This window comes from Crinia signifera, chromosome 6 (genome assembly GCF_055691185.1).
Source record: "Crinia signifera chromosome 6, ASM5569118v1, whole genome shotgun sequence".
Lineage (NCBI taxonomy): Eukaryota > Metazoa > Chordata > Amphibia > Anura > Myobatrachidae > Crinia > Crinia signifera.
This window is the reverse complement of record NC_139222.1, coordinates 30,174,362-30,199,020: the sequence shown is the minus strand read 5'-3', so window position 1 is coordinate 30,199,020 and position 24,659 is coordinate 30,174,362. Positions and strand designations below refer to the sequence as shown.

At 46.2% G+C, this 24,659-nt stretch overlaps 2 protein-coding genes and 1 long non-coding RNA gene across 5 annotated transcripts in view; 1 reads left to right on the top strand and 2 right to left on the bottom strand.

Moving 5' to 3' along the window:
- LOC146010133 (uncharacterized) overlaps positions 1 to 24,659 on the bottom strand; it is a 47,169-nt gene that overhangs the window by 19,718 nt on the left and 2,792 nt on the right. Inside the window, exons 1-8 of one of the 3 annotated variants that reach the window (XM_083151068.1) lie at positions 22,705 to 23,456; positions 21,714 to 21,854; positions 21,360 to 21,542; positions 20,825 to 20,948; positions 19,560 to 19,651; positions 18,058 to 18,160; positions 16,630 to 17,493; positions 15,787 to 15,878 (exon numbers count right to left, since the gene is read on the bottom strand). In XM_083151068.1, the coding sequence (XP_083007194.1) occupies positions 15,787 to 15,878; positions 16,630 to 17,493; positions 18,058 to 18,160; positions 19,560 to 19,651; positions 20,825 to 20,948; positions 21,360 to 21,542; positions 21,714 to 21,791 (1,536 nt within the window). In that variant the 5' untranslated portion in view covers positions 21,792 to 21,854; positions 22,705 to 23,456. Of the gene's footprint in view, positions 1 to 15,786; positions 15,879 to 16,629; positions 17,494 to 18,057; positions 18,161 to 19,559; positions 19,652 to 20,824; positions 20,949 to 21,359; positions 21,543 to 21,713; positions 21,855 to 22,704; positions 23,457 to 24,659 lie in introns of those variants that run through there. The other 2 variants (XM_083151069.1, XM_083151070.1) reach the window with 2 other exon arrangements.
- Positions 8,587 to 21,905, top strand: LOC146010236 (uncharacterized). The gene is made up of 3 exons (XR_014444752.1): positions 8,587 to 8,790; positions 14,131 to 14,254; positions 21,661 to 21,905. It is a non-coding gene; the product is annotated as an uncharacterized LOC146010236 (long non-coding RNA).
- On the bottom strand, positions 10,624 to 12,272 carry LOC146007389 (uncharacterized; the record flags this gene model as incomplete). Its single annotated transcript, XM_083145738.1, has 2 exons — positions 10,624 to 11,965; positions 12,044 to 12,272. Coding segments are annotated over 2 exons (1,065 nt in total), but the record flags the coding sequence as incomplete, so codon positions are not given.

Sequence of the window (24,659 nt, the reverse complement as noted above, 5' to 3'; positions counted from 1 at the left end):
TGTGGGAGCATATGTGTATCTGCCACTATTGGGGGCATATGTATATCTGGCAGTGCACTATTGGGGGCATTTGTATATGACACCCCATTTTCATTGGCTGCACCCCATGTGGCTACACCAATTCTTTGGCACGCACACACTGTACCACCAGAGTATTTCTTTAGAATGGCACCACAATTAGCAAGCATTTTTTATCTGGCACTGTTGGGGAGGGCATTGTGTTGATGGCATAACTGTGGGTATTGTGGGCATTGTGTAACTGGTGGCATGTGTATATATATGGCACAGTGTCTATTCAGAGGGGTTGGGGCAAGGCCAGCAGCTCTCAGAGCACATAACGGAAAAAATCGAGGAGGTGGCCTCGTAAGAGTTCTACGATAGTAGGTCATGCCCCCTAATTTCATGCGACATTGCAGTGTGTGGCATATTGTGTCTGAGGAATTGCGGTATGTGGCATAATGTGTCAGGGACATTACAGTGTGTGGCATAATGTGTAAAGGGCAGTATTTGGCAGATGTCTTTTTTTTTTTAGTAGCCCTTGGGTGGTTTATTTTGCAGCGAGTAGCTCACGCCCCAAAAAAGGCTGGAGACCACTGCACTAGACCATTAACAATGCATGCTCCAGCAGGTTGTTAGCAATGTCCTCCGTCATCTGCACGTAAAGGACGATGGAGGGTATCGATGGCAGGAGCCATGCTGCTAAATGCAGCATGGCCCTCACTACCCCAACCCCCTCAATTGCGTATGCACTTTCCGATGCCGGTTTACATCGTTACCGATATCGCGCTGGGTACTCATGGTACCCAGCATTACACTCAATATACAAATACAAAGGTAGGGGAGAACTAATATTGGCCCTTATTCAGATCTGATAGCAGTACAAATTTGTTCCCAAAATGGGCAAAACCATGTGCACTGCAGGTGGGGCAGATGTAAAATGTGCAGAGAGAGTTAAATATGGGTGGGGTGTGTTGAAACTGAAATCTAAATTGCAGTGTTAAAATAAGGCAGCCAGTATTTAACCTGCACAGAAACAAAATAACTCACCCAAATCTAACTATCTCTGCACACGTTACATCTGCCCCACCTGCAGTGCACATGGTTTTGCCCATTTTGGGAACAAATTTGTACTGCGATCAGATCTGAATAAGGGCCATAGTCTAGGTGAATGAGTCCTGTCTGCACCAATGGCTAATCTTCGCAGACTCACTTACATACTTAGAAATGACCTCATATATCTAATAGTTACAGTATATGGATAGACTTAAAACCTGGACTGTAACGGCAAACTTTGGTCAAGCCCGCCAACATTAGCTCTGAACCACTGATGTTCCCAAAGGTCACCTATGGTCCAATCCGATGACCAGTATGACTGTGACAATAGCTAGATTTGTTCCACTTGCATTTAAAATAATTAGAGAGTTATACCCCTTTCACACCGCAGCTATAACACGGTATACTGCCGATTTTTTAAGTGTGTCAACCTGGGTCTAGGTGCAGTGTGAAAGATCCATAGTGAAAATACTGGGTCAAAAAACCCAGTATTTGAACCCATTTAAAAAGAAGGATCCTACACGGTTCAAAGATGATTAATTTTGCAGTGTGAAAGACTCAGACCCAGTATTTTGAACATAGGACTCTGCTAAAGGAGGTGATAGGCTGTCTCCCTGCATGATGTCACAACCCTGATTTAGGAAACAAGAGAATCAGCATTTGAAGTAGTGCAATACAAATGACATTACACTACTTTCTGTGGGTGACTCGGGTTCAGTGTGAAAGGCAATAACCCGGTAATAACCCAGTAATAAAGTAGCTCCACCATGCGATGTGAAAGGGATTTAGCTTACTCAGTATTTTCAAATACTGGGTCAGAGAAGGGTTTGCGATGTGAAAGCAGTATTACTGTGACACCGGAATACAGACAATAACCAGACAAACCAATAGAAGAGCGCAGGGTGTCAGTCAGAACTAAATAAGAGGAATAGTCTATGGGGTATATTCAATGCCCTGATGGTAAGCTATGTCGGTGAGAAGTGCTAATAGGTCACCGTCAGTATTCAACTCCCTCCCCTTCACTCGCCGTTTCCACCTCGCCTGGCCCCTGAGGCGAGGTGGAAATGGCAAGTGAACATTAAAACGGCGGGGCTCGCCACAAAATGCAGCGGAATTGTTGAATTTGCGGCAAATCTCAACGTTAAAGGGGTTCCTCGTCGTCCACTCATAGCGAGGATTTGGGCCGTACAGTGAATATGGCGAGGGGGTTTGATGGCCATCCTCGCTGTACAAACCCCCTCGCCAAAGGCATTGAATACTGACCTATAAAGGATCTGCTCCAACACGATGTGTGTGACCTCATTATTACAGCTGCTTCTCAGGGGAGGCTGACACTGGAATCAAATCACTGTAACATACCACTATCATTTCTACCCGTGTATAGATAGGTCACATGACTGGTAACATAACTGCTGTCATTTCTGTGTAAGTGCAATTTACAATAAGGTATAACCAGGTAACCCCCACCTGCAGGGAGACGTCAGGCTCTTCTTGCTTACAGAGCACTGCGGAGAGAGGGCTGGTGCATCTCCCTGGTGAGCCGACAGTGCCGGATGTATCTGCAGAGAGAGAGACACATCGATTACAGGACCTGTGGGCTTCCTGTGACATAATGATAAACCAACTAGGGGAAGCTGGTGATGAATACATAGAACACAATATGACACCAGAGCCCTCCAAAATCAATGTTTGGTGACTACCCTGGGAGAATAATAAGAGGCTATTAAGTCTGCTTCATCAGGTTACCACCCTTGGCAATGCAGCTTTACAATTCTACGGCCTTGCGCAGTCATACCAAAATCTTCATATCCTGAATGTTCATCTAGCTAATTTACCCAGAACATCTCTCACTCCAAGGTATGGCACCCAAGACCCTTGTATCCTATTTGTCTATCACTATCTCCATATACCAACCCACCCTTAACCTCCCCAATTCCACCCTATATACGAACAGGTTCTATCATATAACAATTGGTAGTATACTGTACCATGACCTTGATCGCCTTCAAGTCTGTTAGACAGTCTGCTCTTACCCAATGATGTGAGTGGTTGGTGATACTCAAAAATCAAGTCCTTGTACAAATCCTTGTGTCCCACTAGATACTCCCATTCCTCCATGGAGAGATAGACAGTGACATCCTGATACCTTATAGGAACCTGACACAGACAATGATACAGTCATTACCCACACATCCACAGGTGTAACTGTATAATGCCCCATTCTCAGCAGTCACCTGTCCTGTGTTACTGTATAATGCCCCATTTTCAGCAGTCACCTCTCTGGTCACATCCCCCGGTGTTACTGTATAATGCCCCATTCCCAGCAGTCACCTGTCCTGTGTTACTGTATAATGCCCCATTCTCAGCAGTCACCTCTCTGGTCACATCCCCCGTTGTTACTGTATAATACCCCATTCCCAGCAGTCACCTCTCTGGTCACATCCCCCAGTGTTACTGTATAACGCACCATTCCCAGCAGTAACCTCTCCGGTCAGATTCGGTATGGAATGACTCGCCACGCAGCGGGCCCGGTGCCTCACTACGCTCGGCGCGCTAATTTATTCTCCCTCTATGGGTGTCGTGGACACCCACGGAGAGAAAGTTTCGGGATTCCGGCGTCGGGATTTTGAGCACCGGGATTCCAACCGCCGGGAAAATTACTGCATCCCTTCCGGCCCCATCCCCCGGTGTTACTGTATAATGTCCCATTCCCAGCAGTCACCTCTCCGGTCACATCCCCCAGTGTTACTGTATAATGTCCCATTCCCAGCAGTCACCTCTCCGGTCACATCCCCTGGTGTTACTGTATAATGTCCCATTCCCAGCAGTCACCTCTCCAGTCAGCAGCTGGATGATCTTGTTGGTAAGATTCAGGATCTTCTGCTCATTGTCGGTCTCATGTATTAATGAGTGAGGTGGAGGCGCCGTAATTGGTCTCTGTGTCCTGTTCCGTTCTGATGACACATAGGAATAACTGCTGTCCGGTATCTCACATTTACCTTCCTTCTTCAATGGTACGTAATCCTAAATAAGGAGACAGGCACTAGTAAAAATAACAGAGGAAGGGTCAATACCACATTTATTTATTTATTTACAGTTTCTTATCTAGCACAGTAGATTCCGTTGCGCTTTACAATAGTAGACAGTGATAAAACAAACTGGGTAACAACGGACAGACTTGGAGGTAGGAGGGCCCTGCTGCAAGCTTACAATCTATAGGGACATAGGGGGGAAACACAAGGACAGGCACCAGTAATAGCATAGCAGTCCCACCAAGTTACAAGTCCAGAATGGAAACTATATAATACAGAAGTACCACATGCAGGCCCTTGTTGGTGTGACTGAGTGTAGTAATGGCGTCACTGTGACACTCCCAGAAGCCCTCACCTCTCCAGTCAGCAAGTAGATGATCTCCAGGGTGAGGTTCAGTATCCTCTCAGTCATGTGTCTCCTGTCACTGTCCATCCTGAACACCTAGGAATGGGCTCTGATCCTAGTGGGGTGACTGATAGAAGATGCTCCCTATCTACAGATATGTAGGAGATGAACTCATCATTCCCAGTAGAAATTTGCAAGTTTTACATTTATTTGTGTACTTTGAAAAATAAAATGAACGTTATTTATTTCCATCTTGTATGCCATATTCTAAATGATGCAGACAGCACAAGGGCTGGGACTTTACAACATTCTATGGTGCTTGCACATAGCCTGAGTCATAGAGTGCTGCTGAGCATATACTAGTGAGGAGCCTATACTAGTGAGGAGCCCGTACAGAAAGATATCCCCCAGTAGGGTCTCCCCCCGACCAACATAAATACAGAGCTCCTCACACACAGCCGCCTCCTCCTCCTCCCACATCACAGCTGCTAATATATTGCCATTTGATATGACGCGAATTCGCTGCGACTATGACACTGGCGGGCCCGGGGCATCACGGGAGATGTAGAGGAACCTCTATACGAGTTAGTGCATGCGCACTATGCGTGGCTGATTCTGCGCATGCGCCAAACATCCTACGTGCGTCTCTGCTGTTATGGTAACAGGCCAGCTGCTGTACTGCTTACGGCCATCTTTATTAAGGGATAACGTCCAGGTACAAACATGGGTGGGTGAAGTGTCAGTAACATGAACCCTATATACCAGTATAATCATAATGACTATATACTAGTATTATGAATGAATGTTGTCGTTGCAGCAAATGGCTCAGTCTTCATTTATATGGCTGGAAGTGGGTTAGCAATTAAGTACATACTTATTCATATTGCATGGATATATAGCTTTTAGTTGGCAGGTATGGGTGGGGGCATACATACTTGCCTACCTGACCCTCTCCATGCGGAAACACTTTTACCTAGCTCCCCACACGTGATGGTAATCCTACATTACCAGGGAAGTCCAGGAACAGAGCATTTTCTCCCGCAAGGATAGGGTCAGGTAGGCAAGTATGGGGCATTTACTGTATAATAATAATTGTGGGTCAGTTTGCACAGTGGATCACATCCCAGAAGACCTGCGCTAATGATCTTTTCCAAGGAACATACAGATATTCTGGAATAAAAGTGACGGTGTTGCCAAAATGTAACAGTTTCCAAGGACACTACGGGGCAGTGTGGACTGAGTTCATGGGTTAGATGCCCACCATGGTCCTGTGCAGCGTTTGTATATTCTCCCCATTTTCCTCTGGGTACTCCGGTTTCCTCCCACAATCCAAAAATATACTGGTAGGCTAATTGGCTCCCAACAAATTAACCCTAGAATGGCTGTATGTAACTGGTAATAAATAAAGGGCACGATGGTGCTGAGCGGTTGCATTCACATTGTCATCGTGTTTCTCTGAGGTCACCCAGCTTCATGCCTGTAGGAAATAGACGTCTCCTGCCAGAGTCTGTGATCTGAGCCTGGATTCTGAAGACCATCAAATCACCATCACAACCATTGGTCGTGACCTTCTGCAGGTGGAACCTTCTGGAGGAGACCCTTTATTCTTCCAGTGTGTGTGACTGTGTATTATTGGTGTTCTTTTAGTCCCTTCTGGCTGACCCCTCTTCTGTGGGACTTGATGATATCTAGCTTGTATTAGGTGAAGGGTAGGGCAGGTTTGTTCAGGAGGCTAGGGGGTTGGAGTGGTTATGGTGGGTACTGTATGTTCTCCACCACAGCCAGTGCCTTGATCATGTTGCTGCTCCTGGCAAAGGGCACCTGGAAGTGCCCAGTAGCCGACACCCATGACAACTTTTGGTTTGCATTCCACAGTGGAACACAAATCCCGTAAGCACAGTAGAATTATGAATCAGCCCTGCAGGCAGTGTTAGGAGATGGTACCTGCCCAGTAGGAACTTACCTACTTTTCCAGTGGCCCAATCCTCCCCTGCATACATACACCTTTGCATTAATCCATTTGTGAGATACTAAGGTTGTAGACCTACCACAGGGGTAGCCAACTCCAGTCCTCGAGAGCTACCAACAGTTCACGTTTTCCAGCTCACCTCGCAGGTACACAGGTGCACTCATTACTAACACATTTTAAAAGATGCCTGTCTGACCACTCCATCCTAGATCCCCTTCAATCTGGCTTTCGCCCACTTCACTCCACTAAGACTGCCCTAGTGAAAGTCACCAATGACCTGCTGTCAGCCAAATCCAAGGGTCACTTCTCCCTGCTTATCCTTTTGGACCTATCTGCTGCCTTTGACACTGTGGATCACCCTCTCCTCCTCCACACACTCCAAAACATTGGCCTCTCTGGCACAGTCTTCAACTGGTTTTCCTCTTACCTCTTCAACCGTTCCTTCTCAGTCTCTGCCTCTGGCTCTACCTCACCACCTTCTATCCTTCCTGTCGGGGTCTCTCAGGGTTCCGTCCTTGGCCCCATTCTGTTCTCTCTGTACACCTCCTCTCTGGGTGCACTCATTAACTCCTTTGGCTTCCAATATCACCTCTATGCAGATGACACCCAAATCTACCTCTCCTCTCCTGATCTGTCCCCCACTGTTTTCTCTCAAGTTTCCAACTGCCTCGCTGCCATCTCTACCTGGATGTCTGAGCGATTTCTGAAGCTGAATATGGACAAAACCGAACTTATTATCTTTCCCCCACCCAGAGCTATGCCCCCTACTAATATCTCTATCACTGTTAACAACACCATCATCTCCCCTGTTCCCCAACTCCGCTGCCTGGGTGTCACTCTTGACTCCTCCCTCTCCTTTGCACCCCACATCCAAGCCCTGGCCCATTCTTGCCGGTTCCAGTTACGCAACATTGCTCGCATCAGGCCCTTTCTCTCACAGAGTGCAACTAGGCTGATCATCCACTCATTAGTCATCTCACGGCTTGACTACTGTAATGCTCTTCTCACTGGCCTCGCTCAATCCCAACTAGCTCCTCTCCAATCTGTCCTCAATGCTGCAGCCAGGCTTATCTTCCTCTCCTGCCGCTCTAACTCTGCTACTCCCCTTCAACAAAATCTGCACTGGCTCCCATTCCCCTACAGAATCCTCTTCAAACACCTCACACTCACATACAGGGCCATCTCTAATTCCATTGCTCCATATATCTGTAACCTCATCTCCATTCATACACCCTCCCGCCCTCTACGGTCAGCTGACGACTGTCGTCTCTCCTCCACCCTGATCACTGCTTCCCATGCTAGAGTACAGGACTTTGCCCGTGCTGCACCCCTTCAGTGGAACGCACTCCCTCGCTCCATTAGACTCTCCCCGACCTTGCAAAGCTTCAAACGGGCACTGAAAACTCACCTATTCATCAAAGCGTACCCTTCCACTGCATAAACCAGCTGGTTCTCCGACCCCTTGCCTGTTTACATCCTGCTATCTAACCACCACCCCCTCGCTTGCACCTCTTGTAATCTGTCTGTCTCCCCTTCCTACTAGATTGTAAGCTCCTCCGAGTAGGGCCCTCTTCCCTCCTGTTGTCAAAGCCCACTTCTCTTCACCTTTCACTAACAGTTCTCCTATCCTCCCACACTCAGTGACCATCTTTGTCCGCATGCTCATCTCCATCATTGGCCTCAAGCCTCTAGTTGTATGTTGATTGGGTCCTCACTACTTACATTTAAGCTGTAATGTGTATTGAACTGTGGTGCTCTTTATTTGTACTGTATTTTTGTTATTTATTCAATGTTATGCCAAGTTTTGTCTCCCTGTATTGTTCCTTTGTACGGCGCTGCAAAACACTTGTGGCGCCTTATAAATAAAATTATAATAATAAATTATAAAAGATCCACAGGTGGAGCTTAATACTTCACTTATGATTCTGTGAAGAGACCTGGGAAACGTTAACTGTTGGTAGCTCTCGAGGATTGGAGTTGGCTACCCCTGCCCTAGCATAATGATGGGAATTCCACCTTCCTAAATGTTTCAAAACAAGCTGTAATGGGAGCCATGGACGGCAACTTTACGCCTGGGGATTCATTTACAAGGGACTAGATTCTGCATGTTGTATTCTGTATATTTCTGTCTTCAACAACGTGTAATATGATTTTTTTTTTAGTTATGTCGTCGACGATAATCAGGTTTTCATGAGAATGTTGCCATGGTGGTAATATTGACATGCAACATGTCAACAGTGTCCAAGTTAACAGGAATATGTTGGCACTTTTAAATGACCTCTGGTTGTCTATTCCCTTCTCAAAGAACAGAAGCTCCAGCACAGATTCTGGGTCCCAGCTGTCATGTGACCGTCACTTCCGGGTCGGACCGCTGCAGGACCAGTATTTTTGTAAGCATTTCTGCCCTATACCAATTCCTCCCCCCCGCAGTCTAACCCTAACCCTTGACATACTCAGGGGGTGAGATTTAATAGGATGAGAGATTCAGAAAGTGAGAGATTTGGTAAGAAATCTCCATATTTTTTTTAAAGCGGCAATCATTTACACAGCAAAACCAGTTTGATTTAGAAGTGTAAATGATTGCCGCTTTAAAAAAACAGGAGATTTCTTACCAAAACTCTCACTTTCTGAATCTCTCATCCTATTAAATCTCACCCAATATGTCTACAGTGCACATGGCAATATTTGAACCATTATGTGTCAACTGTCCGAGGATTGTGACCACGTGACTCTTGGAGCTATTTTTATTATAATCACTTGATTTTTATATAAAGTTGCATTACCTGATCTTTTGTTTTGTACTATTTAGGATGTCCTCCCCTTTTCTCCTCAAAATTTGGCCTGTGGTGCCCTTTTTCAATCACATTTTGCACACCCAAAATGGCTGCCTCATCTGCTACTCTGTGTAAAATGAACAATGCATGGTTCTGATGTAGTTGAAAGCATCCTGCATAGTAGTTTTTTCTCCCCCATTACGTCAGGAGTTCTAAACTACCATCCTTATTGCACACTTATAGTGACGGTGTTCATCATATCCATACTTAAACACAGATAACTTCGGGGGTTAATCAGTGCTGATCTCTGTTGTGTGAATTCACAAGCGGATCAATTATCAAACGACTGTGCACGCGTATGGATTGCAGTAGGTAAGCGCTAGACCAAACAGCGACGATAATCAGGGAATACTTCTTTTGCAACCGCCTCTCAACTTGACTGACAGGAAGTCGGCATTTGTGGGTGGTAACTGGAAATTTTCTGGATATGTCAGGAAGCACGCAGGTGTTTTCTGGGAGGGTCTGTCTCGTCAGCTGTGGCCAGAGTTGTGGAAGGGTCAGATCTACTCTTGCAATAACCTATCATTTTATTCCAATCTGATTACATACTTTTTAGCAGTATTCCGCTTTATTTATATATATATATATATATATATATATATATATATATATATATATATATATATATATATATATATATAGTCATCCAAGTCTGCCGGCACTTGCTCCAAACAACTCAATCAGCTGGCCCCGGTGCCTGAACACAATCCAATATATCCAGTACAAAAAACGGCACTCCAGAGGCAACGAATTAAAGCAAATAAGTAGGTGTTGACCAGAGGAAGGGGCTAATACCCCGAAAGCATATGCTTTAAATACACCTGTTATTTGCTTTAATTCGTTGCCTCTGGAGTGCCGTTTTTTGTACTGGATGGATATATATATATATATATAAAACCTTCCAACGGGCGGCACTTCCCAATAAGACAATAAGACAACGGTCTTGTTATTAACAAGACCGTTGTCTTATTGTCTTATTGGGAAGTGCCGCCCGTTGGAAGGTTGTATTCGCTGCCAGGATTCTGGCATCTGGCTGGGCACCCTTAAAGTATTCATTTTGGCAGGTGGTGTGCTGCTCCTATTGCTGTATTTATATATATCATCATTCCTAAATAAAACACCTGTTTGTGCCAGTTCACATTACCCTGTGATGTCATCGGATAATATATTCGATAAATGGCACTGGAACTTTCCCCCCTCTACTCCCCTTCTTATTCCCCATTTCTGAAAGCCTACTTAGGTCAGTTGTATTCTGTCAAACAAACCAGAAAGCTCCCAGTTTAAAAAGCACCGTCCTAAGATAACAATCTGATTTTTAGACCAACATTTGCACCGTCAGCAAGACTGCGCTCATCTTCCATACACAAAAGTATATGATTATTATTTTTCGTCAGAAGGTTTATTAAAAACAGTCAGGTCGGAGTTACAGATAATGCTCTTCCCACACTCCGAGCATGGTTGCGAGTTCGCTGGTGGATAACAAGCTTAGAGTTACTGGTGAAGCCTTTGCCGCGCTCAGAACACATGATCAGCTTCTCTTCAATGAGAATTCTCTGATAAGTAACGAGACTTCCCTTCATCCTGAAGCTTTTTCCACAGACAAAACAAAAAAGGCTTCGCTCCCGTGTGATATTTCTGATGTATGACCAGTTGGGATTTTTGGGCGAATCATTTCCCACACTCAGCACACGCAAAAGGCTTTTCTCCCATGTTAATCCTCTGATGAACCACTAGATCTGAGCTTTGAATAAAGCCTTTTCCACAATCGGCACAGACGAAGAGCTTTTCCCCAGTGTGAATTCTCTGATGTGTGACAAGGCTTCCTTTGTTGACAAAGCCTTTTCCACACTCATTGCAAACAAATGTTTCCTCTCCAGTGTGACTTCTGTAATGTATTATGAGAAGGGCGTTACACATGAACCTCTTCCCACAGTCGGACACGCGTGTAGTTTCTCGCATCTCTGTTTTTTCTGATGCTTGGCCAGATATGAATTACTCGTGAACTTTGTCCCACAATCCTTACATTCAAAGGGTTTTTCCCCGGAGTGAATTCGCATGTGGTCTTGGAGGGTGCTATTACGGACAAAAGCCTTTCCACAGTCCGGACAGACGAACGGCTTCTCGCCTGTGTGCGTTCTCTGATGTATAACAAGTAACCCATTGCTAATGAAGCCTTTCCCACAATCTAAGCACACGTGTGTTTTTTCCGCCCTGTGATATTTCATATGATTAATGAGTTGACAGTTGGATGTAAAGCTCTTTCCGCATTCAGCACAGGGAAAAGGCTTCTCTCCTGTGTGAATTTTCATATGTTCAACAAGGGTGTCTGTACGGGTGTAACCTTTCCCACATACCTTGCACACGTAAAGCTTCCCCCCCATGTGAAGTCTCTCATGCCTTATGCATTGCACGTGGCTGATAAACCTATGCCCACATGCAGAGCAAGCGTACGGTTTTTCCCCTGTGTGCAGCCTCGTATGGTTCTCGAGAACTTTATTGCTGGTGAAGCCTTTTCCACATTGAGAGCAGACAAAAGGCTTCTTCCCTGTGTGAATCCTCTGGTGTGACGTAAGCTGTGTTTTTGTGGGTCTGTCTCTGCGCTCACTGCAAATAAAGTTTTCGGTTTCAGCGCTGACTAAACCCAGAGCACCGCTGTCATGGTGGTTAGAGAAACTCGAGTGCACGGATCCAATAGTTGCCGTCTCAGAACTTGGAAGTGTGTTGGAAGCATCTGGATAATTTCCAGGAGAACAGTGTGTAGTATCAGCAGCCATCATTTCACACTTTGGAGACGGAACATGATACATACCTGCAGTGATTTTACTGTATCCAGCAGCTGAAAGAAAAAATAAAGTAAATATACAATCTGATACTGTGCCACATAAGAGGTTGATCAACAAAATGGAGGATTTAGGTTTAGGGGTAACATTTTGTAGCTGGGTAAGAAACTGGCTGCAGGATAGAAGACACTGCCTTTCCAGGTTGGATACCAGTCCTAAGTGGAGTACCACAGGGAACGGTGCTAGGGCTGCTTCTATTTAATATATTCATTAATGACATAGAGGGGGGAATACTAAGCAACGTATCCATATTTGCGGATGACACAGAACTGTGCAGGGTGATTAGAACAAATAAAGACGTCGCCGCGCTGCGGTACCTTTGATAAAGCTGCTGTAGCGGCGAAACGCGTCAGTAGTGCTGTTGCCCCTTTGCCACCACCACCATTTTGCATCACAGTCCGGACCAGCCCAGGAAAATATCCTTGTTCCTTTTTACCATCTTGGGACACTACAATTTGGAACACCTCCACTCATCACCTCAGACCTCAATATCCAGGTACCTGAGGTTACTCACCAAACTGTCCTAGACCAACTCCAGTGGACTTTGGTTAATTGTGCCAATTTGGGCCGACCGCGTGGATATCAGGACACTCTAACCATCAGTATGTCGAGCAGTAATTATATCTCCCTCTCCTTATCTGGGCAAAATAGGAACGGACTCTCCTACTGCTGCTATAGTGTAGAATTGGGCTCATATTAATTGTGATATACTTGTCAACAATTTTTAATCCATATATGTACATGTTTTTGTCATTGTTTTATACCTTAGTAAATTACCCTTTGCAAAGATCATCCAATTTATTTTTATTCCAGTAATTTCAGCGCTGCTATCACCCCCCCCCCCCCCCCCCTTTTTTTTTTCCTTCTGTATATCTGTATAAGAAGAGGCATGGAAGCTAGGGAACACCAAAATAACTATGCCACAGTCCAAGGCACTAGAATACGGAGTACAATTCTGGGCTCCTCACTACAAAAATGACATTATACAACTGGAAAAAGTCCAGAGAAGGGCAACCAAGCTAATAAAAGGGTTGGAGTCATTAGGCTATGAGGAAAGATTAGCAGAATTAGTAATGTTTATGCTAGAGAAGAGATGTTTATGGGGTGACAGGCTTATCATGTACAAATATATCAGGGGACAATATAACAAAATTGTCAGGCACCCTATTTACTTTGAGGTCGGAGGCTAGAACACGCGGGCATGCGCTCAGGCTGGAGGAGAGAAGATCCCGTACCCTTAGAAGACTTTACAGGCAGGGCAGTAAAAGTATGGAAACTCTTCCAGAAGTGGTGTCAGCAGACACGATAAATACATGTAAATTGATGTTGGACAAGCATTTATTGGATAGAAACATCCAGGGGTGCCCAAAGTGGAATCAAATTAAAAAAATTCTAAAAGGGATTTAACATCTAGACACAACCCTCTGAGGGGTCCTGTAAAAGGTTCAACTTGATGGACTTAAGTCTTTCTCAACCTTAATTACTATGTTACAATCAAAACTTCATTCTTTCTTTAAAAAAATGAAAAAACAAAAACAAAAAAACAAATAAGAGTTATAAGAAATAGGATTACAGATCTCCCTTCTCTGCACATCACTGGCCTGTTAGTAATACTGGGAAGGCGGTTAGTAATTAGTCCCCTCCCCCTTGTTAGTGGCTACCGTACATCTCCTGGTTGCTGGTGACCATGTAAGCTCCTCCTCAGGCACCTGCAGCAGTATAACAGCATCCAATCACTGTACAGCAGACAGTGAGGACATCCCTCTGTGATGTAACCCGTCCCCCAGTAGGATACTTCATAAACGATCCATAGTAGGTGGATGCTACAAAGAACAATAACCTGGTAATAGATTTATTTACTCCGGGAATAGCAACAGGACAGGATGGCTGCCAAACCTGACCAATCATGTCCTGCTAATGTTTCCTCCTGGCCTGGTGACATGGCGCTAGTATAAGAGATTATGTAGTGACTGATCAGGGGGAATCTGTCTCTGTTCCGTACCTCATGTCTGTCACTCACCCTCACCGATTGCTAAAGGAATCTCCTCCTCTTTAGTGCTCGTCATCACCTGGTCTTCAGGCTGTGATCCAATCCCTGCGGTTACCCTGCTCGGGTCTTTCTCCTAATACAAGGGGGAAACACACAGACCAAGATGTCACTCACAGAGAAAAGTACTGAGGTATCAATTAAGTCATTTGTGCTCAAGAATGGATATCCTTAAAACCTGGCCTGTAATGTAAAGATTGGGAGTGTACTCTGGTAGAAACAGCGATGCTCCGCTCAGTTCCCATTGGTCACCTATTGGCCAGTGACCCGTAAGACTGAGACAATGGGCAGTATTCAATGAGAATTTTGGCGATGTGCAGCGAATCCTGTTTAGGATCCGCTGCACATTCGCCACTGCCCGCCGCGTTCCAGAGCCTCGCCGGCTCTAGTATTCAACGAGTCAGGGGCTCACTGCCCCTGACCCTCGAATTTTAACTCCTGCGGCGGATGCCGCAGGGAGCCTGAGGATGGCTGCAGGCAGGGAGATGGAAGTCTCCCTGCCTGCCCCAGAACGTTTGTGGGGGGGAGGTGGGCTCCCCGGGAGCCAGGCAGCACAGGCTGCCCCCCGGGAGAGCCAACAGGGGACCGGGTATATTCACTACACCCGATCGTGCATATGTAATGATCAGGTGCAGTGAATATATGAATATCTAATGAGCGGCTCGGCTCCCGGCCCCCTGCTGGCTGCTCTGTGTAAAAAAAAATATATATATATATATTTTTTACATTAAATATATATTCATGTGCTTACACCACATGAATAAAAATAGCATGCCCCTCCTCAGAATAAAATTCCTGATTTTTTTTTGAGGAAAGAGAAACAAAACACTTTATTTTAAAAGTTCACATTTCACTTCACCATAAAAAGATAGCGATTGCTACTCGGTGAATCATGGCGATAAAAACCTTGAAATGTATTCGCCATCTGGTCATTGAATAGGGTGATTCACCGTTTTAGTCAAAAAATGGCCGTACAGCACGAAAATAGCACAAAATCGCCATAAAACATGGCGAATCAGCCTCATTGAATACTGCCCAATGGCTGTATTTGTTCCTCTTGCAAATAAATGATTAGAGAATTACTATGTGCAGGTAAAAATGCTGACACCTGAATACAGACAATAACCAGATAGAAGGGAGCAGGGCGACAGTCAGAGGTAATAAGAGGAATAGTCTATAAGGCTGCTGCACCAGCACCCGCTGTGTGACCCCCCCCATCATTACAGCTGCCTCTCAGGGGAGGCTGACACTGGAATAGGCTTATTGTAAAATACCTCTACCATTTCTATCTGTGTATACAGTAGGTCACATGACTGGTAACATAACTGCTGTCATTTCTGTGCATAGATAGGTCACATGACTGGTAACATAACTGCTGTCATTTCCGTGTATAGATAGGTCACATGACTGGTAACATAACTGCTGTCAGTTCTGTGCATAGATAGGTCACATGACTGGTAACATAACTGCTGTCATTTCCGTGTATAGATAGGTCACATGACTGGTAACATAACTGCTGTCATTTCCGTGTATAGATAGGTCACATGACTGGTAACATAACTGCTGTCATTTCTGTGCATAGATAGGTCACATGACTGGTAACATAACTGCTGTCATTTCTGTGTAAGTGCAATGTACAGTAAGGTATAACCAGGAAACCCCCACCTGCAGGGAGACGTCAGGCTCTTCTTGCTGACAGAGCGCTGCGGAGAGGGGGCTGCTGCATCTCCCTGGTGAGCCGACAGTGCCGGATGTATCTGCAGAGAGAGACACAGTGAATACAGAACCTGTGGGCTTCCTGTGACATAATGATAAAACCACGTAGGGGAGGCCGGTGATGAATACATAGACCATAACATGACACCAGCTCCCTCCAAAATCAATGTTTGGAGAGCGCACGAGTGCATTAAGCTGGGCACCTTCTAAAAACTAGGAGAAATGGAATTGTTTCCTTGTAATGAATTAGCGGATGATTACATGCATGTGCTGATTGTGGATGGGAGGTAGGTGTGCCGGTCATTGTGGCCTATTGCGTGGATGGGGGTAGTGAGGGGTTGCCTCGATTGTGGATGGGAAAGGGGTGCTGCAATTGCCTAAGCGTACTGCAATCATGGGTGGAAGCCCCCTAATTAAGGGGGTGCTGTGATTTTGGGTGGGGAGATGTGATTGCCAGTGTGTGTGTTTATGTGTATGTATGGGGGCCCCACAATTGCAGGGCTGGAGGGGTGCAGTGATCTGGGCTACAGGAGGGGCTCTGCTTTGGAATCCCTTCTGACTCTCCGGCTGCCATCACCGCTGCTATCAGACAGCCCCCCCCCCAGGATGTGACAACAGTGCCAGTTAGTGTGCGCTTACTGCTCTTTCAGTTGGAGGAAGCTTTTCCCCTACACTTGAATGTTTAGTTGAGAAACACAAACGATTCCTCCCCAGTGTGACCTCTAATGTGTTATGAGAAGGGCGTTACACATGAACCTCTTCCCAGTGTCGGACACGCGTGTCATTTCTCACCCCTGTGGTATTTCTGATGCCTGCCCAGATATGTATTACTCGAGAACCGTTTGCCACAAACTTTGCATTCGAATGGTTTTTCCCCCGAGTGAATCCGCTTGTGGTCTCGGAGGGTGCTATTACGCACAAAAGCCTTTCCACAGTCCGGACAGACGAACGGCTTCTCCCCTGTGTGCGTTCTCTGATGTATAACAAGCAGCCCGTTGCTAATGAACCTCTTCCCACAATCTAAGCACACGTGTGGCTTCTTCCCCGTGTGATATATCATATGCTTAACGAGGTTTGTTTTGGATGTAAAACGCTTTCCGCATTCTGTACAGGGAAAAGGCTTCTCTCCCGTGTGACTTCTCGTATGTTCGATAAGTGAGTCAATACAGGTGTAACGTTTCCCACATACGTTGCACACGTAAAGCTTTTCCCCCGTGTGAAGTCTCTCGTGTCTTATGCATTGCCTATAGGTGATAAACCCTTGCCCACATGCAGAGCAAGCGTACGGTTTTTCTCCTGTGTGCAGCCTCATATGGTTCTCGAGAACTTTATCGCTGGTGAAGCCTTTTCCACATTTGGAGCAGACAAAAGGCTTCTTTCCCGTGTGACTCTTCTGGTGCGGTTTTGTGGGAAATCTGTCTCTGCGCTCGCTGCAAATAAAGTTTTCAGTTTCAGCGCTGACTGACGCCGGTGCTCCTCTGTCATAGTTTTTAGGGAAACTGGAGGGCACGGATCCAATAGTTACTACCTCAGAACCTGGAGGTGTATTTGGGACATCCGGGTATTTTCCAGGGGAATAGTGCGTATCAGCAGCCATTTCATACTTTGGAGACTGAACATGATACATCTCTGCAGGGTTTTGACTGTATCCAGCAGCTGAAAGCAAAAAATTAAGTAAATATATAATCAAAACTTCCTCATTGATTTTTTTTATTTCTTAAAACATATAAAAACATTCAAATAAGCAAATAAAAGTGATAAGAAATAGGATTACAGATCTCCCTTCTCTGCACATCACTGGCCTGTTAGTAATACCGGGAAGGTGGTTAGTAATTAATCCCCTCCCCCTTGTTAGTGGCTACCGTACATCTCCTGGTTGCTGGTGACCATGCAAGCTCCTCCTCAGGCACCTGCAGCAGTATAACAGCACCAATCACTGTACAGCAGACAGTGAGAACATACCTCTGTGATGTAACCCCTCCCCCAGTAGGATACTTCATAAACAATCCATAGTAGGTGGATGCTACAAAGAACAATAACCTGGAAATAGATTTATTTACTCCGGGAACAGCACCAGGACAAGATGGCTGCCAGACCTGACCAATCATGTCCTGCTAATGTTTCCTCCTGGCCTGGTGACGTGGCGCTAGTATAAGAGATTATGTAGTGACTGATCAGGGGGAATCTGTCTCTGTTCCGTACCTCATGTCTGTCACTCACCCTCACTGATTGCTACAGGAATCTCCTCCTCTTTAGCGCTCATCATCACCTGGTCTTCAGGCTGTGATCCAATCCCTGCTGTTACCCTGCTCGGGTCTTTCTCCTAATACAAGGGGGAAACACACAGACTAAGACACCATCAATGCATCTAGCAGGTATAGGCAGGGGAGCCGAGAGGGGGGGGGAGCAGGTACTAATTACCCGGGCCCAGGCTTTGCTGAAGGGGCCCCGCAGCGGCCCTGGTTGGACCCCTCCCTTCCCCCTCCGTCCCTCCCAGGTATCACCAGTAGCACACACTTCTACAGCATGTGCTGTTCTGACAGCAGGCTCAGCATGAGTGTCTCACTGACAGCGTGAGAGGTCATGCTGAGCCTGCTATCAGCACAGCACATGCTGTAGGTGTGTGCTGCGTCTGAGATTACAGTTTTTAGAGTTTTCTTTTACCCACCTCTAAACATTTTGGGGGTGTGGCCTAAGTGTGGGAGGTGCCCACACCAGACACACTTAGGCCACACCCCCAAAATTTTACCGGGGCCCGGCATTCCTCTCGGCTGCCCTGGGTATAGGTAAGTAGAGACAATACCACTGGGAATTACTGAGTAAATACACAAACACAAAAAGGTAGAAGAGATCTCATATAGTCTATGTGGGTGAGTGCTGTCTGCACCAATGGCCGATCCTCACACACTTCCTTACATACATATATCTAAGTGTAACATGGTGGGCAGGCAGGCAGACATGCTGGAGAGGTTACATCCAATTAAAGGGCAGATTCAGACCTTCTCGTAGCGGGATGAATTTGCCCCTTCCCTGATGTTTGGGGATTGCTCTTGTGCAAACCCCAGGAGCGAATGAGCAGGGGGAACACCCAGCATTTTATGGGCGTTCCCATGAAAACTATACTCTGGGGCCGCACGGGATGATGGGCGGCTGAAGTCACATGACCTCAGTGCCTGCCCCCTTAACGGCCATCTCTGTGTGAAATAAAAGTCACTGACTTTTATTTCCGAAGGTCGGAAAAAAATTAAATCATTTGATGGTCGCATCGCATCGGCTGCATGCGAGGGGACGTGTTCTTGTACATTTCCCCTCGCATGCTAGCTATCTATACACTGCCTAGCTGGTCTGAATCGGTCTCTACATGAGGTAATAATTAAGTCACTTGTACTCAAGCACAGATATCCTTAAAACCTGGACTGTAATGGCGGAGTTTTGGAATGTCTACTGTAGCAGAAAAAGCGCCGCTCAGCTCAGAACCACGGACGTTCCCATTGGTCCCCTATTGTCCATTGACCGTGAGAATGGGACAATGGCTGTACTTCATAAACCTGACACCTATTGACCGACACGGACAAAATACAGTACAAGACATGTTCTAAACACCAACATGGTCAAAATACTGTCATTTGAAATGTCGACATGAGTTTTAAAATGATTTTTGCCCAAAAAAACATTTCTGTGTATATGCCATTTACAGTAAGGTATAACCAGGTAACTCCCACCTGCAGGGAGACGTCAGGCTCTTCTTGCTTACAGAGCACTGCGGAGAGAGGGCTGCTGCATCTCCCTGGTGAGCCGACATTGCCGGGTGTATCTGCAGAGAGAGAGAGAGACAGTGATTACAGGACCTGTGGGCTTCCTGTGACATCATGATAAAACCACCTAGGGGAAGATGGTGATGAATACATAGAACACAATATGACACCAGAGCCCTCCAAAAGCAATATTTGGTGAGCACGTCCTTGTGAGGAATTAGCGCATGGGTCTTCAACCTGTGGCTCTCCAGATGTTGTGAAACTACATGTTCCAACATGCATTGCCACTTTTTTTCCTATAAGAGCATGCCAAAACTGTCAAGGCATGCTGGGACATGTAGTTCCACAACATCTGGAGGGCCGCAGTTTGAAGACCCATGAATTAGCGGATGATGATTTGTGCTCCCAACTGGAGCGTTTGCTGATTGCGGATGGGAGGTAGGTGTGCGAATACGGGGGCCTATTGCATGGATGGGGTAATGACGGGGTTGCCGTGATTGTGGATGCGTACTGCAATCGTGGGTGGGGGCCCCCTAATTGTGGGGTGCTCTGGTTTCTGGTGGAATGGAGCTGTAATCTCGGGTGGGGGCTGGGGATGTACAACATGACATGATTGCTAGTGTATGTGTTTGTATGGGGGCCTCGCATGCCTGTCTGCCCCCACTTTCTCCCTCACATGCCTATCTGCCCCCACCTTCTCCCTCACATGCCTATCTGCCCCCACCTTCTCCCTCACATGCCTATCTGCCCCCACCTTCTCCCTCACATGCCTATCTGCTCCCCCCCCCCCCCATCTTGGGGTACAGGAGGGGCTCTGCTTTGGTATCTCTTCCTGCTATTCGGCTGCTGCTGGCAGGTGCCTCCCCTGGATGTGATGACAGTGAAGAAGCAGGTAGACACTGCCGGTCAGTGTACACCTACTTATCTCTCAGTTGGAGGAAGCTTTTCCCCTACATCAGAACTATTAGTTTGAGAAAAATAAAACATGACTTCCCCAACAATTTGGTGAAACCGTTTTTGGCTGTTTTTCTACATGTTGGACCAAATGGCTGATTATAGTTTGCTCCCACACACTGCCAGATATTGTTCTGGTTTATGGTCAGCATACCACTATCCCCATATATCTACTGCCCCTTACCATCCCCGTTCCACCTCAACTATCTATTATACAACACTTATTTATACACTGGCCTTGGTTGCCTTCAAGACTAGCTTGGACAGTGTCCTCTTACCCAGTGATGTGAGTGGTGGATGATTATTCAGCATCACATCCTTGTACAGATCCTTGTGTCCCTCTATATACTCCCACTCCTCCATGGAGAGATAGACAGTGACATCCTGACACCTTATAGGAACCTGACACAGACACAATGATACAGTCATCACCCAGGCACATATCCCAGTGTTGCTGTATAATGTCCCATTCCCAGCAGTCACCTCTCCGGTCACATCCCACGGTGTTACTGTATAATGTCCCATTCCCAGCAGTCACTTCTCCAGTCACATCCCACGGTGTTACTGTATAATGCCCCATTCCCAGCAGTCACCTCTCCGGTCACATCCCCCGGTGTTACTGTATAATGCCCCATTCCCAGCAGTCTCCTCTCCAGTCACATCCCCCGATGTTACTGTATAATGTCCCATTCCCAGCAGTCACCTCTCCAGTCACATCCCCCGGTGTTACTCTATAATGTCCCATTCCCAGAAGTCACCTCTCTGGTCACATCCCCCGGTGTTACTGTATAATGCCCCATTCCCAGCAATCACCTCTCCAGTCAGCAGCTGGATGATCATGTTGGTGAGATCCAGGATCTTTTGCTCATTGTCTCTCTTATGTATCAGAGAGTGAGCTGGAGGCATTGTGATGGGTCTCTTGGTCCTGTTACATCGTGATGACCTATAGGGGCAGCTGCTGCTACATTCACCATCCATCTTCAGTGGTACATAATCCTAAATGAGACGACAGGCACTAGTAAATATCACAAAGAATTGTAAAGCACAACCGAATATGATGCGCTATATAAGAAACTTAATAAATAAATGGGTCACTCTTTATTTTCTTATGCAGGCCCTTGTTGTTGAGAGTAATGATGTCACTGTGACTCTCCCAGAAGCCCTCACCTCTCCGGTCAGCAGGTAGATGATCTCCAGGGTGAGGTTCAGTAACCTCTCAGTCATGTGACTCCTGTCACTGACCATCCTGAACACATGGGAATGGGCACGGTTCCTGGTGGAGTGACTGATAGAAGATCCTCCCTAGATCTACAAATATGAAGGACATGAACTCAGAGAAATATGCAAGTTTTACTATTATCTGTGTACATTAAAAATGTAAAATAAATTTAATGTGTTTATTTCCAAATAACTTTTATACCAAATTCTGAGCAACCTGTATGGACAGAAACCGCTATCAACACACGGATGTAAAGTCAGAAACTAACGCCTTTTTCCACCAAAAACCCTGGTTCGCCAAGACGGTTCCAATCTGTGCCAGGTCTAGATCCACTTAAATTCTGTGACAAGGATGTAATGTTTGTGAGGGCGGGAGCTGCAGTTGCCCTCAGCGTTTTTTATTTTATCTTTAATTTCTATAGGGTTAGGTTATTGCATTTAATTGCAGCTGGATTGTACGTTCGCCACGCTTCGGGCACAGTGGCTTGCTTCACTCGCCACACTATTATATTCCCCGTCAGGTATACGTGGACCCAGGCATAATGGGAAATGTCACAATACTGAAGTGGTTCTAGCTGCAACCCTGGCTTATTTCTTGGTTGGCCAAGTTTGCTAGTACCCATATCTGCCTGCATGTCACTCACATACCCTCCCCTGAGGCAGAACACTGCATACACAGCCAATCAGCACTGTTGTGGCTCAAACCAGGTTATATAACTTGGGTCAAGCCAATAACACTGCACCATTCCCATGGGTCCTTCCCAGATACACAATAGATATATGAGTATAATTATGCAGAAAGCACTAGGGTTGAGCCTTTACAGCATTGCATAGTGTTTGCACATAGACTGAGCAGCCATACAGTGGTGCTGAGCATACATTAGTGAGCACCATGCAGCAGCCCCGTGGGAGTCTCCAACATGAAGACTGAGGTCCTCACCCACAGGCTGCTCAGAGGAATGCTCCCTGGCCATCTCTTCATTCTCCTTCTTGTCATTTTCAGCCACCATCATGTCGCAGATGTTATGACGCTGGCGAGCCTGGAGCATCACGGGAGGTGTAGCTGGTCCTCTACTGTACGGGTCAGTGCGCAGCGCATGCGCAGATAAGCGTCGGGAGAACTATAATGTTCACCCTGGTTTCTCCGCTCATAGACGTAAAGCGTGGCTGCTACTGCGCAGGCGCCAATCATCCCTTGTGCATCTATGCAGCTACTGCTATGGTAACAGGCCGGGCTGCTGTACTGCTGCGGCCATCTTTCTTAAGGGACAACGTCCAGCTGCAAACATGGGCTGATGGAGTGACGAGTCAGTAGTAATACATTAAAAGTGCATTATATGCCAAGTCCCGCAGCCAATAGCTCAGTGTCTTCATTTTATGGTAGGTGGGTTAGCAATTCAGCACGACTAGCACAGATCTAGTCTATTCACATCCATACTTAATTCCCAAACTAATGGTTTGTCCAGTCTGTGCACATGTAAGTCTGACCCTTCCTCAATTCTTCGCCTGACACAGACTGAACAAGGCCAGCGCTAACGTCACACATGCAAGGGGAATTAGCAACAGAAAATGCATGTGGATCATCAATGACACCTGACCACCAAATTTCACCAACCTAACCGGAGTCATATGTAATATACATAGGGCATAGGCGCACCTGCTGAAATTGAATTGACTTGGTAACATTACGCAGGGCAGCGGAGAGGTATGCCGGGCCCCAGTAAAATAAATAAATGGGTGTGGCCTAATCGTTGGAGGCGTGGCCACCTTCTGCGATTAGGCCACGCTCTCAAAATGTTTAGTGGGTGAAAAAACACTTCAAAATCGAGGGGGGTGTTACTGTCACACACACACACACACACACACCCCCCCCCCCTTTCCTCAGCAGCACACGCTGTAGGTGTGTGCTGCCCGGGAGGGACAGAGGGGGTAGGGGAGGGGTCGGACCAGGGCCCCTCCTGCAAGCCTTGGCCCCGGGTAATTAGTACCTGCTCCCCCCCTCTCGGCTGCCCTGGCATTACGTGGAGACAGGTCCCATGGCCCATCAGTCAAGGGGCTTAAATCACCCTCCCAACTTTCACATAGTTCAAAAAGATTTTCTGTAGAACATTTGACTGCACAGCCTATTTCTACATGTGAAACCGACCGTGTGGGGCCACAAATCGCATCGTGTGTATAAAACTTAGGCCTAGTTCTATTTAAACAACTTTTGCTCAACAGTGAAAATGGTTGACACACTAAAAGGTCGACACAAGTTTTTCATGATTTTTTTTGGGGGGGGGGGCGACTTGTTCTTACGTCATCCAAGTGCGCATAGAGCTTATAATAGTGTGCCGAATGAAGCGAGGCACCTTGCCCAAAGAATGATATGTGATGGGACGCGGTACACTTACAGTGTCCATTTCGGCAAGTTTCAATGTAGACACCAAAAATTTTAACAAAATCATGTTGACCTTTTTCTGTATTGAACTAAGGCATTTGATTTGTCGACCTATTCACTGCCAACCAATAGTGATCGACCTAATGAACCACACCCGTCTTGCTGTATTAAGGTGTATACTGTACCTGAATTGATTAATTGTTGAACTATACATATTGGTAGAAGGATAGTTTAAATAGTTTACTTCATGGGTTCTCAAAGTCGGTCCACAGGACCCCACACAGCGCATGTTTTGCAGGTTGCCTCCCAAAATCAAGTGAAATAATTAGCTCCACCTGTGGAAGCTTTAAAATGTCAGTCAGTAATGAGTGCACCTGTCAGGTGACCTGGAAACTATGAACCGTGTAGGGTCCTGAGGACCAAGTTTGAGAACCACTGGTCTACATGGACAACACCTTGTCACACCGCTAAGTTTATACAGTGAAGAAACGTGGTAAGATCACAGAGCTTTTACT